Below are 17,613 nucleotides of genomic sequence, written 5' to 3'. Positions count from 1 at the left end.
CAGTCTTTTGCCAAATTTCCTGTACATCCATTCAGTTGGGTCCAAAATATCTGCTTTCTTTAAATGTTTCAGTGTTTTGCATATCGCCTTTTTTCCCTCTGTCGTGAGCTCATTCAGGTAACCCTGAAACTTCCCCACCGTGGCTTCGGAGATGTCTTCGATATAGAGGTCCTGCCATTCCATACCGATTTGTTCGTCGGTAATGAAGAACTCTGGCATTGTTTTTGACCCGTGCATTACCAAGAAGAAGTTTTCTGCAGCTGCGATAAGTCCCCTGAATTTCCGTAATATTGCATATTGCAGCTCCGTTAGGAAGCCCCTTTACAGCTGGGGTGGTGTAATTTTTTTCTTTCGGTATGTACTTTGTACATTCTGGGTATACTCTGGGCACAGGTGCTTTGACTGTTGCAGGCATTTTCACCTCCTCTGCCTGCGGTCTTAATGACTGTTTGGAGGTGTTGGAGCTTGCCTGCATCTTCTTTATTTCTGCGTTCTTTGGAATGGCTGTGTCTAGGTTAGCATAGGTGGCTTCGCTTTCTTCTGTTGGGGTTTCCTCTGCTACTGCTTGGGGGAGTTCTTGGTTGATGGGCTTCTTGGCTTTGGCTGTTTTTGTCTTGGTTAGCTTTTCTTCCTGTGAGCTTAGAGACCGTTTGGTAGAGTTGGAGTTTGATCTCCAACTCCTCTACTTCAATTTCTTCTATGTCCTATGGATCTGAGTATTCATTGGTGGCTTCGGTTTCTGTTGGAGTTGTCATTATAGTTTCAATATTGGCGGTTTCCTGCAGGGTCGGAAAAACTTCCTGTTCTGTATTTTTTTTCCCCGTTTTCTGATGATGATTGTATGGCGGGCGTTATAGTGCCTCCCATCTTTTCTGCATAGGTTCTCGACGGGCAGGTGTTAACTTTGTGGTCCTTCGACCCGCATTTGAGGCAAGCCATGTGACATTTGTCCAGTGCATGACTTGTTGTTAGGCAGTTTTTGCATGCCAGTTCGCTCCTAGGTGGTCGAAGGATCCGCATCAGAAGCATTGCTTCTTCACACCAGGGTAATTTACCATTATTCGGGCAGATCCTACGAGGACAAAGTTAGGGACTTCCGTTCTCATCTCGAGAGAGATGGTTACCTCTACTGACTTCCATTCGGGATTGTCGGCGTCATTGTGTACCTGGATTTCCCGAACAACGCCCCACTTAGAGAATATGCTTCGGATGATGTCGTTGTTCTCGGCATATTCTAGAGGAAATCGTGGTATCTTAAGGGTTCTCCCAACCATGAAGGGAGATACTTTTATTTTACCACAGTCAAACCCTTGGAGAAGCTTTTCTCTGGTCTCCATATTTTTGGTCACCACCTGGTATCTTCCTCCCACGTAAGGGGTAAATCCAAAAATGTTCTCTGCGCCGACGTGCTCTATGATAGCTTTCGCCATTGCCCCCTTGCCGGTATTGTGGCTTCAACCTCAATTCCGAGGGTACGCACAGGCCGCAGAATGGAGGGCATGATCAGATGGGGGGGGGGGAGAGCTAACTATTCCCACCACCGAGTGTTTGAAATTTCCCCAGTCCGGGATTTAGGAAGGTCTGTAAATTTCCGGTTACATATCGTGAACCCGGATGGGACTCGTACCGATATATTATTATTATTAACGGTTAAAAACAGATACTATACTACGAAATGCTATTAGCCTGTTAAGCTGATACGCACAGATACCAAGACTACAATCACACCTCTCATATCCTCAATGATAACAAGAACAAGCGTGAATTTCAAGACAGAGATGAGAAGACCACATGGATCCCCGAGTCAAGGGAATCAACAATAAAACATATTTGCTTCGGTCCTTATAAGGACTGGCTTAAAGGGGCGAAGCAAGAATGCTTTTCATATTCCCCGTTATCTGTAGAAGACAGTGTAGGGATAAAGTGTTATTAATTAAGCAATTAAAGCTCTGATCATGGTAGGAAGGTAACAGCAATAACCAAGCCTCAGTTAGAACTTCATTGGCTACAGCATTGCCATCCATTACCCTCCAAGGGTATTGGATTGAAAGAATCAATCTCCTATTTGCTTCGGTCCTTATCCTTATAAGGACAGGCTTAAAGGGGCGAAGCAAGAATGCTTTTCATCTTTCCCGTTATCTGTACAGGACGGTGTAGGGATAAGGTGTTATTGGGCCATTAAAGCTCTGATCATGGCAGGAGGGTAACAGCAATAGCCGAACCTCAGTTAGAACTTCATTGGCTACAGATTGCTATACATTACCCTCCAAGGGTATGGATATCAACCCAACTCAAGACCATTTGCTTCGGTCCTTATAAGGACTGGCTTAAAGGGGCGAAGCAAGAATGCTTTTCATCTTCCCCGTTATCTGTAGAGAACAGTGTAGGGATAAGGTGTTATTGAGCTATTAAAGCTCTGATCATGGCAGGAGGGTAACAGCAATAGCCGAGCCTCAGTTAGAACTTCATTGGCTACAGCATTGCCATCCGTTACCCTCAAAGGGTATTGGATTGATCAATCACCGACTATGTAAGTAAAGGTGAAATCTCAAAAATATGGACGATCTCTAGGCCACTCCATAGTGGGCGAAAGACCGTCCTAATCTCAGCGTTGGTTCCACTCAGTGACGGGCTCCCCGACCACTGAGCAGAACCGCTCAAATTCCGAGGAAAATAATTCACCGACAAAGCCCCTCAGCGGGCCGTGCCGGAGAACACCTTCCCCGGAGACTCAAAGTGCTCCCTTAAGGCAAAAACCTTAAGAGAGCGAACTCAAAAACTCGTCGCCCAAGGGGGTAACAGCAACAGCCGAACCTCAGTTAAACTTCATTGGTACAGCATTGCATTGTTGCCATCCGTTACCCCCAAGGGCATTAATGAACCAATCGACTATGTAAGTAAAGGTTCAATCTCAAAAATATCGGACGATCTCTAGGCCACTCATTCGTGGGCGAAAGACCGTCCAAATCTCAGCGTTGGTTCTACTCAGTGAAACTCGATTACCGAGCAGAACCGCTCAAATTCCGAGGAAAATAATTCACCGACAAAGCCCCTCAGCGGGCCGTGCCGGAGAACACCTTCCCCGGAGACTCAAAGTGCTCCCTTAAGGCAAAAACCTTAAGAGAGCGAACTCAAAAACTCATCGCCCAAGTGGGTAACAGCAACAGCCGAACCTCAGTTAAACTTCATTGGTACAGCTTTGCGTTGCTATCCATCACCCCCAAGGGCATTAATGAACCAATCGACCGTATGTGTAAGTAAAGGTGATATCTCAAAAATATCGGACGATCTCTAGGCCACTCAAACGTGGGCGAAAGACCGTCCAAATCTCAGCGTTGGTTCTACTCAGTGAAACTCGAGTACCGAGCAGAACCGCTCATTCCGAAGAAAATAATTCACCGGCAAGTACCCCTCAGCGGGCCGTGCCGGAGAACACCCTTCCCGGTAACTCAATTGCTCCCTTAGGGAAAAACCTAAGAGAGCGAACTCATTTACCCAGGATAACAGCAACAGCCGAACCTCAGTTAAACTTCACTGGTTCAGCATTGCCATCCGTTACCCTATATGGGCATCTCATATAAAATCGATCACCGCATCTCACGGTCGATTGATTCAATCCCATCTCCTTTGCTTCGGTCCTTATAGTCCTTATAAGGACTGGCTTAAAGGGGCGAAGCAAGAATGCTTTTCATCTTCCCCGTTATCTGTAGAGGACAGTGTAGGGATAAAGTGTTATTGCGCAATTAAAGCTCTGATCATGGCAGGAGGGTAACAACAATAGCCGAGCCTCAGTTAGATCTTCATTGGCTACAGCATTGCCATCCATTACCCTCCAAGGGTATTGGATTGAATGAATCAATCACCGCATCTCACGGTCGATTTGATTTTGGATATTAACTTATAGTAAACTTACTTGAGAAATTTTATGGTGTTGCAATAAACTATTAAAATTACAAAAAATTAAGTTTTTTTAAAAAATTTCAATAAATATTTATTTATTTATTTAAATTTCTTTTTAATTTTATGCAAATTAATTTATTAAAAAATTAATTTTATTGACAGCTTGAGATTAAACTTTATGTCGTGATAATCAAATTTAATATTAATATTAAATGGTATTCGACACAATATTAATATTGTGTCGAATACCATTTTTATCTTTTGATTCAGATCGCCAAAATTCGTATACAAAAATAAATAAATAGATATAAAAAGTTCACGACGGTTTCTTCGTCAACGAAGACAAATTTTAACTGAAGAAAAGCAAAAAAAAAAAAAAAAAAACAGCAACATATTGGTAAAAGTTCTTGATTAATCCTTTTCAGATAAAACCATTGCATTAGTAGATTACTATAAACAAATACGTTGATTTCCAAAATCCTTTATTTAAGTTGGGGGAGGAAAAAAAAAATCAATATCTCATAGCAACAGAAAACTTTTAAAAAACAAACTTCTATCTGAAGATTTTTGCTACTCAAAATCAAAGATTTTGAAAAAGAGGAGTGTTTCTTTGGACAAAATGTCAGGCAGAAAGAGGATTTCACTGAAAAGACAGGTCGGCATCGATCAGTTGAAATCTTTTCTACGACATAGCAAAAGAAAGTCGTTTTCTCCCATCTCTCAAAAGTTGTATCTTTGAGAGAGGAAACTAGCAAGTACAGAATTAGGTTATCGAATATCTACTCAACAAACTTTGTGATTCAGTACTTTCTCTGGCAAAAAGTATTTGCGAGTTTAGTCACTCTACTCAGAAGTCTATCTTGCTTACGAGAAAGATGGGATTGAAGAAAGAAAGAGAGAGGAGTTGAGGCTTTAGCATATTCGATAAGCACGTGGACAAGAATTGGTAAAATATAGTGTGCTAGTAGCAATGTGTTGTTAACAGCTCACGCGTTCCTTTTCTGGTATCATATTCTGATTGAAAGATAACATACATAAAAATGAATAAATCGTCTAAGCCTTGTTCATTCTCCAAAAAGGCATTCGCTACCTCTTCATCATTTACCATCGCAGATGTTGAGTGCATCGTCATAACGTGCTAGATGAGAGGCACTGTTGCTACCACTAACTAATTTATTTGTATGTAGTCGAGTATTAGACGGTCCACTTTGCGTGATTAACAACCTACGTTTCTTATAAAGAAAGTCTAAAATCGCTGAAAAAAAAAAAAGGCCTAGAAAAGAGTTTGTCATTCTTCTACAGATTAAGTCATGAAAATTATCATGAGACTATGCACACTTTAAATAACACACAGCATAATTTATAATTAATAATTCGATGGTATTCATTGATTTAATCTTCTACATACCCATGCATCAATGGATCGTCTTGTGAGGGAGTATATTCAGGAGCGTATTGAGCCTTCACGGATGCCCAGATACTAATCACAAGAGCTGGTAAGCCTATTCAAGAAATAAACCAACAGCGTCAAAAGATTTCTGTAATAATTACACAGAAATCTTTAAAAATATATTACGAAAATTTTTTTTCGCTTGGTTACAGAGTAATTTATAATAAAACTTTATATTCCTGTGTATAAATTTATACAGGGTGGTTCAAAATTCCACGTACAAACTTTGAGGGGAGGTAGAGAACATTAAAATCAACCATATTCACATAGGAAAGTATGACCGGAAACTCAACCCGAAAGTGATAGGTGGCGCTGTTCGCCAGCGCTCCAAGTGAGCAATTGGGGCTTCCTCATTCAAGTTTTCGAAGTCGTACGAAGAACATGCGTCGTTTTACGAACGCTGAGATGGCAGACATGCACCTCGTTCCCATATTATGTACCCAATTACTATTGAACTGTTCAGTTACGCCTAATAAAGTTTTTTACACTACTTACTGCCTTGTGTTAATTCTGTATCTTCGTGTCCCTGTTAGTACCTTCCGGTGGCGTTTCCGGTCATGCTTTGCTATGTGAATATGGTTAATTTTGATGTGCTCTATCTCTCCCTCAAAGTTTGTACGTGGAATTTTGAACCACTCTGTAGACAATATTGACAAGAATATAAATCCCTACTTGAATATACGTCAGCCATATTCCAAGGATTTCTGCGAATATTAGAAAAATCGTAGGCAGTGATTTTAGGTCTTTCTCAATGGACAGAAGGGTGATTCATATTTCTTCTTTCTTGCCATGTCGAAGATTCTTCTAACAATTTGAAGTTCTCAAAACGATTTAATAATATATGACACTCAAAACCTCAAATAGTTTTGAGTGTCATATATGCCATTGGAGGACTCCTTGGGTTTGCTTCAGAAAAGTGAAAAATCTCTGGAAGCAGTGGTTATATTTTGAAGCAGGATTGGATTGGTTGAAATGATGGGCGAACATAAGGCAATGAATTTAGTCTGTTAATTGTGTATATTCTTAATATAAATGTATATGAATGTAAATTATATATGAATAACAGATTCTCTCCATCTTTCTCTCTACACACACACACACACACACACACACACACATACACACACACACATACACACTTATAGATAGACAGATATCAACGGATGTGATCTCATCTTCTCTGACGTCACATCCGTTCACGTACTGAACTCGATTATGATGAATTTGTCATTAATTCCGTTATTGCCCAAATGATGTTGTGAATGTTTGTTATCAAAAACAGAAGGAAAAAGTAAGCTACGTATTCAAGAATCATTGATTATAGAAGGCAACATTTTGGCCACTGATAAATCGCCTGTCATCTTTATCTCTTAAAGTTTTATCGGCAAGTACTTCATTGTAAATAAACAGATAAAAGTTGGGATTATTTTAGCCTCAACTTAACAAAAGACACATTTTTAAAAAAATAATAACTGTAATGCTTTCTCTTTATGTTCCTGTACAAACATATTAGATATGTTAATTAATATAAAAAAAAACTATTTTTAACATCCATTTAATGCTCATCGGATGAACTCGTACAGACGAGATCATGTTTTTCAAAGAAGAAAATCGAAGTTTATTAGATAAAAAAACTCCTCCACCTCCATCTGAGACAAAGCAAATGAAACCAGGAAATTAATTAACATCATTTAGTTCGCAGTCAGCTGTACAAGAGTTATTGAATAATTTAAAAAAAAATGCAATTGTTTGAAGTAATTTCAAATATTTTTTTGAAATTATAATAATTATAATTCGTTAAAAAAAATTATAATAAATGAAAACTACCTTTGAACGACACGGAGCGGCCTACACATCCTACTGAAAACGAATTCAGTGACTAATTAATTGTAAATTTATATAGAATTGATTAATTGTGAGATTTGAAAGCCACGTAGAGTTAATGTGGGTTTCAGTAATTAAAAATGAATAATTACTGGTTGATATTTCACCATGACAATCTTTCTATATCCGTTCTGAAGTTAACTTTAAAAAAAAAAAACTTTTTTGCACACATGATGTAAGATGGCGATACAAACGATTTTCAAAATTTCTTATAAAAAACCCAAAAGTATTTTAATTTCATAAAACAACTAAGTATAGAAAACAAAAGAAATTTATATAATAAATTTATTTCATTCAATTAATTTGGTATTTATTTAAAATTTTAATAAAATAACCAGTTTTAGTAATACACCTTTTTATATTAAACCGACTTTTATTTGACAAAAATAAAGTGCGTTATCTGTTTATTAAATGTAGTACTTAAGCCTAAGATGGCATAACACAAATCAGAATAAGCAGCGAGTTTAATGGCCTCTAATTCAATACACATTACAGCTGTTGCATAATCTACTTTATCACGGGACTTAGTTCAATTTGATCATTTTCGTTATCTTCAACCTTAAGAAAACCTTGAAAGACAGAAACATTTAGTGATGTAGTGTGTGTGTGTGTGTGTGTGTGTGTGTGTGTGTGTGTGTGTGTAGAGAGAGAGAGAGATCAAATAGGACGTTGGAAATTGCTTCCAGCAGTTGAGTACTATAACAGACTAAAGGTCTATACCAATTACATGCATTATACAAGAAATATACATTTATTGAATATACAAATATAATATTACATTGTGAACCAAGCATACTATATGCTTATTAAAAAAGTCCACAGACTTACGGAAAATCTGTCCAGCCTGTAGCATATCGATCACACTGAAGTTAGAACTCATTCACATTCTTAGCATTCACAACATACTCAGGCAATGCATTCCACTCACTCACCACTCTCCAAGTAAAAAAAAAAAAAACTTCTCATCCTCTTATGCACCACTTCCTTGGACAATTTCCAGGGATGGCTCCTAGTTATTGTCCCTTCCTTATTTTCCACTATCTGAGAAATCTCTCTCGAGATCTCAGTCATATCAACCTTTCGCCTTCCTTCTATCAGCCAAAGTCTGTAAATTATGACTTCAATCTATCTTTATATCCATTGCACAGTCCTGAAATCATTTTTGTCAACCACCTCTGCAGCCTATCCAAAGTATCTTCCTCCTCTCCTCCTCTAAACCCCGGTGATCAGATTTGGGCACAAAAGTCCAGATGTGGCCTGATCAGGGGCTTATCAATGGACCCACTACCATTTCATCTCTGCTGATTAATGTTCGTCTTAATATTACATCAATCCTCTGAGTTGTCTTAATCACCTTTGCAACATGTCCTTTAAATTTCAAATATCGATTCACCATAACCCGTGATACCTCAACTTCCTCCAGCATACTTCCACACACAGAGTATGCAGTATCGCATCTGCAGTTCCCAAAATTCAAAACTTCGCATTTAGCAACATTAAACTGTTATTCCCATTCATATGCCCACATTTCCAATTTATTCAGATCCTCCTGAGGAGCCACTACATCAGCACTACTCTCAATAATCTTCACGTCATCTATCAGTGTTGATCTTCACAGATAATATTATTTTAATATGCCCAGTTTTGTATACGAGCTCTTACCAATTTTTCTAAAACCTTAACAACCCCAGAAGTAACACAAACTGGTCTATAATTTGATGTCTCTATTCTCCCGCCACCCTTATGCAATGCCACTTCCTTCCACTCCCCCCAAGGACGTTTCTACTTGCAAAGCTTTCATTAAATAGCCAAGTGAAGGGAGCTGTAGGTACTTTAGCGCCTTAGGTCTCGTGGCAAACTTTCATCCAGTTCCACAGCTTTGGTGACATCTAGAGTACTGATTATTGTACACACATCCACTTCACTTACTTCTAATCCGTCAACCCTCTCCATCGTCTCTGGCATAAGTTCAGATCCCCCCCCCCCACCCAGAATGAAACACTAATAAAGTAATCATAAAACAGCCCTACAATATCATTTGCCTTGGCCGTTAGACCCATCTTTTTCATCTAGCAAGACCATTCTTCCACCCAATCATTCTTTCGTTTGCTAGTCTCCTCTCATTCTAATTTTCTCTCTCTGACCATCCTAATCATTTTTCTTGCTTTAACTTTGTATTCCTCGTGCAACTGTTTGCCACTTCTCATTCTATACTTTTCCATAATATCTGCAATTCTTTCTTAACCTCGGTGGTCATCTATTTTACCCAAAATTTTTAAATTTTTTTCACGCGTGCTATTCACTTTGCTACTGCTGTTAATGGTCCTTAACTAGCTTCCCACCACTTGACCTCTTTACCCTCTAATTCCATCATCCATGGCACTGTCTTAAGTTGATTTCTAAGACTATTAAAATCACCTGCCGTATAATTCCACAATTTCCTTTCTCTTTAAGACATTCGAATGCCCGTGCACCCTCAGATCAATACCACTTTCACCAAGCGGAGACAAACATCCCATTCCAGTCACCATCAAATCCTCTGACGATATAATTCAATCCGAAACTCTTGAGCTTCGTATTCCCTCCAACACGTTGTCTAAGACATTTGTCCCGCAGGAATTCTAAAAATTGAGTTTCCTTCTACATTCCCTGACCTATAGAAACAACCAATTATATATCTGATCCTGTCAACCTCTAATTCGTACCTTATGAACAGTTTTACTACGAAGTCAGCTATTATGTTCATAAAGATGGCCTACTAAATACAAGTTTGTTCCAGAATAAAAAAATAAATCAAATTAACTCTTAGTATGTAGTAGATTTCAAAAATATTTTTAGACTACTGCTTCACATTAAACGTATCTCTACGAAAACTTTTTTAAATAAAAAAAAAGTTTTTTTTTTTAGTTTAGGATAAATTTCTAAGACTAATAAAAAGTGTTTTTATTGTAATCTAATAAAAAGCATGTATTTATAATAATTATAGTAATAATAATAATAATTTTCATAATAATAATTTTTAAACACTTCATTATGTCTTGCATACATATAATGATTACATTATAAAATAATAGAAATTACAAAATTTAAAAATTCTAAAAATTACATTCACATAATAATAATAATAATAATAATAATAATAATAAGAAGAAGAAGAAGAAGAAGAAGAAGAAGAAGAAGAAGAATAGTATTTTTTTTAATTCAGTGATTTTTATTATTAAAATTATAATTGCATATTATGCATTTACAAAACATGTTATTCTAGTTTTTTTTTTTTTTTAACAATGAATTTCATACAAATGTTTAGTTTTCTTGTATAATGCGTTAATAATAGTTACTATAGACGTTAGTTTATAGTTTATAATTGAATAATATTACATTAATTGAATAAGAACAGCATTTATAGTATAAATGCTGTTCTTATTAAGTTTATATGTATATATTACAAGTTTTGCTTTTAATTATTTAAACGCTTTAACTACAGCACTTGAATGTAATAAATACTTTTTTTTTCTTTCTGTTGATCTCGGTTGAGATGTAATCACTCAGCTTGCATCCTCGAAACATTTTAATACACTTATCTGAGGATGACACCGGTTAGATATTTTTTATTGATTTGATTGCCGTGTTGGAAGTAGACTGATGTTTGAGAGGTCAAATGAATGATCTGAAAGGTCCGATCTAAGTGAAATTGCCGGTATGTTCTGGTGTTATTGTATCTGTCTTGGTGGCCCACATTCATTTTTATTGGGGTCTTCTTTTTAAATTAATTACGAGACTTTTTTTTTTCACTGTAGCAGCCTTTCTATGTCTTCTGAGCTTTTAATTTGTATCGGCTGTGAAGTTTATGACTTCTTCAAGAATATCTTGGCATCTCTGATCCACAAAAATTGGTAATTTTTTTCCGTTTTTGCTTTTCTTGCTAATATAATAATAATAATAATAATAATAATAATAATAATAATAATAATAATAATAATAATAATTTCAACAGTTCATAAATATCCACAATTATGAAAAACACCAATTTTTGTATTAAATAGATAAAGTAGAAAAATTAGAATACACGTTTGAATTTGCTTGGGTGGCGGATTGATTCATTCAATCCAATACCCTTGGAGGGTAATGGATGGCAATGCTGTAGCCAGTGAAGTTCTAGCTGAGGCTCGGTTATTGCTGTTACCCTCCTGCCATGATCAGAGCTTTAAATGAATTTGCTTATTGGAATATCAGTAACGATAGCTCTGTAGTTCTTTGATGTAGGGATTTGATTTCTTCACGATTCCAATTGGATGCAGTAATACCCAAAAGATCCCATTAGGACAAGACTCCAAGGGAAAAAAACTTTTCCAACGAAAACATTTTTGTTATTTCTAAAACCATAATTTGTTCAAAATTGAGTTTTATAAGTTGGATCGAAGATTGATTTCAGCCTTTCGAAATTTACAAAATTCACCACATTTAGCTTCAACGAGAAAAAGTTTTAATTTTGTTATGCATCGTAATTATCATAAGCTAAGTTTATGGGGGGAAAATTCCTCAATTGTTTACGAGATAATGGAATAATTCATATTCTTTTACCAAACACTAATTCAACAAAATTTTAATGGATCTTAGTTCGAATGATGAAGTTTTTGTTCTTTAAGAGAATAATTTTTTTTTTGTCTTTCTCTTAGCCGATGGCAAATATTGCTACGTAAGCTAATCAAAGTGATGGCTTTCAAGTAGAGATTTTATGGAATATTTATTTAGCTGCCGAGGAAGCTTTTGAAATACATTAAAGATTGATGCACCTCGTGCATCTAAACGGTCTTTAGATCAATAAAATCCTAAGTTATGAGCATCTACCGGTTGACAACGGTTTACGACTTTGCGCGCCCGCACACACGCACACAATAACGATTCGTATAAAAACGAAGTAATATTTTAAGTCCCTCCCACCTGATGAAACATACAACGTGCGAGGGAAAGAGAGAGACAACCTGCTCCCGCTGAAAGATGTGCGTTAGGTGGTCCTGAGTAATATTGCCCACGCCTCGAGTAGAATAAGTATTTCCTACGGAAAGATTCATGGGATGTCGTCAACTTGGCGGCCTCTCTGGTAATCAAATCTGGAGTAGCTCGAAGTATGCTCGTAGTTGAATTACGGAAAGGATCCCTCGAGAGGGAAGGGTTGGAAATGATTCTTCTTGTTGGGGGGGAAACCTTATTTCGTTTCTTACGGAAGGCTTTTATGGAGACCGAATAAGAAGGTGAATGCTTGTTTGTATTGCCCGAATTTCTTCTGCACTGCGTGTTCTTTCATCTTACATAAACAACGTCCTTACTGTGCCGATCTTGTGGAATGTTTCCATTTTGGGAAATTCTCTTATGAATTGACATTTCAGTAAGTTAATAATGGTTGAGTGGTTGATGTATGAATGAAAAGAGGAACACGAAACACATATAAATGACGACCCTGTTTGTATTCCTTCGAAAAGGTGCTATTTCAGAAACCGTATTGGTACGTTTTTTTTTTTTTAGCTGGATGGGTGAAGCTAAATTGAGCAATTAAAGCTCTGATCATGATAGGAGGTTAACAGCAATAGCCGAGCCTCAGTTAAAACTTCATTGCCTACAGCATTGCCATCCATTACCCTCCCATTTTAGTCGCCTTTTACGACATGCATGGGCTACAGTGGGGCGATTTTTAATTAAAGCCCTTTCTAAAAAAAAAAAAATAATAAGACGATTCCCCGGACCTAGTGACAAGCCCCCACCCCCCACACACACACCACTAAGCAGAACCGCTCATATTCCAGGGAAAAGCATCCACCGACATGCCCCGCCGGAGAACACTCTACTCCAGAGCAGAGACTCAAAATTCTCTCTCAGGGAAATCCCTCCCCCCGAAATCTAAGCTCCCCTCACCGGGAGCAAAATTCCGGAAGATACCTAACAGAGCGAAACTGCGTCCAATTTTAGTCGCCTCTTACGACATGCATGGGATACAGTGGGGCTGGTATGTAAGTAAAGCCCTTTCTAAAAATTAAGACGATCCCCGGACCACTCCCTACGAGTTTCCGAAAGACCGTCCAATTCAGCGTTAGTTCCATTCAGTGACGCCCCCCCCACACACCACTAAGCAGAACTTCTCATATTCCTGGGAAAAGCATCCACCGGCAAGGCCCCTCACGGGCCACGCCAGATAACCCTCCCCAGAGACTCAATATACTCTCTCAGAGCAACCCCCCGAAATCTAAGCCCCTACCCTCACCGGGAGCAAAATTTCGAAAGAAACCTAAGACAGCGAAACTCTGACTCCCATTTTAATCCCCTCTTACAACATGCATGGGCCACAGTAGCGCTTTTCTTGTCTCGGCCACCATACGGGGTCACTGATACGTTCCTTATCCTTATAAGGACTGGCTTAAAGGGGCGAAGCAAGAATGCTTTTCATCTTCCCAGTTATCTGTAGAGGACAGTGTAGGGATAAGGTGTTATTGATCTATTTAAAGCTCTGATCATGGCAGGAGAGTAACAGCAATGTCCGAGCCTCAGTTAGAACTTCATTGGCTACAGCATTGCCATCCATTACCCTCCAAAGGTATTAATCACCGACTATGTAAGTAAAGGTGAAATCTCAAAAAGTCGGACGATCTCTAGGCCACTCCATAGTGGGCGAAAGACCTTCCATATCTCAGCGTTGGTTCACTCAACGACGGGCTCCCCAATCACCGAGCAGAACCGCTCAAATTCCGAAGAAAATCATTCACCGACAAAGCCCCTCAGCGGGCCGTGCCGGAGAACACTTTCCCCGGAGACTCAAATTGTTCCCTTAAGGCAAAAACCCTAAGAGAGCGAACTCAAAAACTCTCGAATCTCATCGCCCAAGGTGGTAACAGCAACAGCCGAACCTCAGTTAAACTTCATTGGTACAGCATTGCCATCCATTACCCTCCAAGAGTATTAATCAATCACCGCATCTCAGGTCGATTCTCTGCCTCGATCCATTGATACGTTCTTATAGTTCTTATAAGAACTAGGCGATGGACTGAGTCCTTGACTCTTTATCCCTTCATCTGAATGAAGAAAATCTGTGTGGATGGGGTGTTATCGAGCTAAAAAGCTCTAGTCATGGCTGGGTAACGGCAATAGCCGAGCCTCAGTAAAAACTTCATTGGCTACAGCATTGCCATTTGTTACCCTTGAAGTCCTAAAAAGGACTTTTCAATTCACGTTCAACCACTCAAGCATTATTAATTTAACGAAAATGTCAGCTTGTAAGTGGTGTATCGAAGTTCTTTGCATTATATAAACGTTTGACTGCGATTAAGGAATTTAATTAACTCATACTTTTTTTTATTTCTATATTACAGTGGCTGAATTCAAAATAATAAAAAAATTCATTTTAACAACAACAACTAATAATGATAATATTAAATTCTTCTTATTATAAAATGATAGCATTATTTATATTATATAAGATTATACCCCCCCCCCTCTATTCTAATATTCATTACGTTGCTGGGGAGTCAGATTACATTTGACATGACAATCAAATATTCCGATAAAACCCACAGTAAGAGTCTATAACTGTAGCTAATTTCTACGTGCATATTGATCAGCTACTTGTTGAAATTCATAAGTTCTTAAAAGAACTGGGCAATGGACTGAGTCCTTGACTCTTTATCCCGTCATCTGAATGAAGTAAATCTGTGTGGATAGAGTGTTATTGAGCTAAAAAACTCTAGTCATGGCTGGGTAACGGCAATAGCCGAGCCTCACTTCATTGGCTACAGCATTGCCATTTGTTGCCCTGGAAGTCCTAAGAAGTCCTCATTATGAATTTCAGAGACCTTCTGAAATTCATAATGATCACAATAAAATGAACACTACAACATTTATTTATATTAATAAATAAAAGGTGTACTTCCGAAATACTTCAATAAATTTAAAATTTATAAACAATAGCCTTTGAAAAAAATTTTTAAGATATATAATTTTTCTTTCTATTTTATATAATATTATTTTTCGTAAATTAAATAATACTTCGCTGATTGCGTTCCTCATTTTTTGTCTGATAAATAATCACAGGCAAACTCCAACTAACGAATAGTAATGTGCTTATAACTTCAATATTCTTAAGTTGAATTTGCGTTCCTGAAATAAATTAACTTAACACAAAAAGAGTAAAAAGGAATAATTCCAAAATTTTTTTTCTAATTAATTAATTAGGTTAGTTAATAACAGAAAATTCCCTGTTAATTTGCGCTGTAGAAAACTACGCATTATGTTTATTTATTTATTTTATTATGATTATTTTATGATTTTGATTCTGAATCCAAATTGTTAAATGGCGTTCCATTTGTTCGACGATGTATATTTAATTTTTTTTTAATTTAAATTTAAAAATAGAAATAACTACTGAATAGAGCTTGCACGGCGAGTTTATAATCACAATTTTTTGCCAAAGTTTTTCATCTTTCGTCTTTATTGTTACGTTTTCATTTTTAACAATCTTAATGATAATTTACGTTTAACCAAAAAATTAGAAATGGTGAAATCGAGCGAATTGAATGACCATGGTGTTGGAAAGAAATGATTGTTCATTGTGGAAGTAGCTAGTGAATTGAATAGGCGGTACTGTCGAACACAGATGCGAGAACCTTGGCTGGCAGATTGCCAAGAAGAGTCAATTCATGTTGAAGGAAAGAAAGCATTAAGGTGATGTACGAATTCGTCACCAACACTTATACGTAAAATTTTCCAACTATTATACAATCAAGATAGTTACCACTTTAAAAACTAGAATTTTCATAAAATAAAAGCTAATTCTCTGACGTATAATAATAAACTTTCATGTCACAAAACACATTGATTACCCTATTATCGGAATGGATTCGCCTTCTTCTGCCATGCGCAGAAGCGTCGAGGGGTCTCGCATCTGTGGTCGGACAGTATATAAAAGTGAACCATATTGCATTAACACTTTAGTCTGAAGGTGGCTCAGCTATTGCAGTTTGGAATGATAATGGTTGTCAACATGTTGGCATGAAGTGGACTCCCATGTCAGATAGAAAAATAGGTGAAATTTTAATTTAACTATTAAAAAAATGTGCAAAAATAATTATCATTCAGAATTATAAGAAAAATCCTTTAAATTTACAAAAGCATTTTTTTTTTTATTAAATTCTTTAAACACATAATAAAAAAAACTATATAATAAAGCTATATTAAAAAGTATTAGAAAACTGTCGCACAGGTGAATCTTGTGTACAAGGTTGATGTTAATAATGTTTAGAGTTGCATAATAATATGGATCGCCCTGTGATTCAAGGTTATCTATTAGTGCTTCAGCTTTCTGTTTATCTGTATGAACAATCCCTTTCTCGGTTTGTATATACGGGGTATGAGTTTTGGTGCGGATGGCTCTTAAGAATTTCCAGATGGAGAGATCTTCAGTATTGATGTTAGCCAATTTGGTTTCCTATTGATGGTTTCTGTGTTTTTAAAGAGCTTCACGAACTTGTCTGTTTGGGTTGTTCAGTACTGTTTTGTCTTGTCTTGTGCGGCTCTTGTATTATGGAATCTCTTTCTGGCTCTGTTTTTTGCTCTAATTAGGTCCATGATTTCCTCTGGGATACGGTTGGTTGGGTGGAAGACAGTGGTTTGCCTGACTGACTCTATTGCTTTTGGAATTTGGATGGTTAAGTTATTTCCTGCTGAGTCTCTCTTTCTCTTCCTTTTTACTGATGTTGGGCACCGGGCCAATATAATCCGGAAGAATCTTGGCTAACTTGTCCCATGGTATGAATGTGTTCAGGGGAGATTATTGATCTGATGAACCTAGATTAAGCACTATGGGACTGTGGTTAGAAGATAATTCATTAACTGTTTCCAATTTGTATTGGTATCGTATATTTTTAAAAATAACGATGTCTAGCACATCCGAGCTGCCTGATGGGCTGAAGTGGGTGGGCTCGGTAGGTCCGGCAAACAACAGCAGAGTTGAGCATTGCATAGTTCAATAGCGAGTAGCCTTCGGTGTTAATTGAAGAGCTGTACCCAGCTATGTGTTTTAGGACAACTTTACGACAGCATATTGATAATTCAGAACCTATCACTTCCACTACACTGGCAGAAATAATAAATATCTTAACTCACCTAAACAGTAAAAAGGCTCCAGCCCAGATGGCATAACCAACTGAATGATAAAACTACTTCCAAGAAAGGCCATAGTCCATCTCGTCAACATTACCAATGCCATTTTTAGATACCAGCATTTTCCCACTGCTTGGAAGACAGCCACCATCATGCCATTGAAGAAGCCAGGAAAAACCCTCAATTCCGGACAGGCTGATAGCTACAGATCTATCAGCCTGTTGTCCAGCCTCGGA

At 37.5% G+C, this 17,613-nt stretch overlaps 1 protein-coding gene across 1 annotated transcript in view; it reads right to left on the bottom strand.

The window, feature by feature from the left end:
* LOC150100020 (diuretic hormone receptor-like) overlaps positions 1–17,613 on the bottom strand; it is a 335,961-nt gene that overhangs the window by 12,519 nt on the left and 305,829 nt on the right. The window contains exon 8 of the mRNA XM_090403216.1: positions 5,309–5,402. Within this exon, the coding sequence (XP_090259342.1) occupies positions 5,309–5,402 (94 nt within the window). The remainder of the gene's footprint in view (positions 1–5,308; positions 5,403–17,613) is intronic.

The sequence above is a fragment of the Typopeltis vanoorti genome, chromosome 13 (assembly GCF_054136105.1).
Source record: "Typopeltis vanoorti isolate ZY-2024b chromosome 13, IOZ_Tvanoo_1.0, whole genome shotgun sequence".
In the NCBI taxonomy this organism is placed as follows: Eukaryota; Metazoa; Arthropoda; class Arachnida; order Uropygi; family Thelyphonidae; genus Typopeltis; species Typopeltis vanoorti.
The sequence above is the reverse complement of the archived record's forward strand: the minus strand, read 5'-3'. Positions and strand labels throughout refer to the sequence as shown.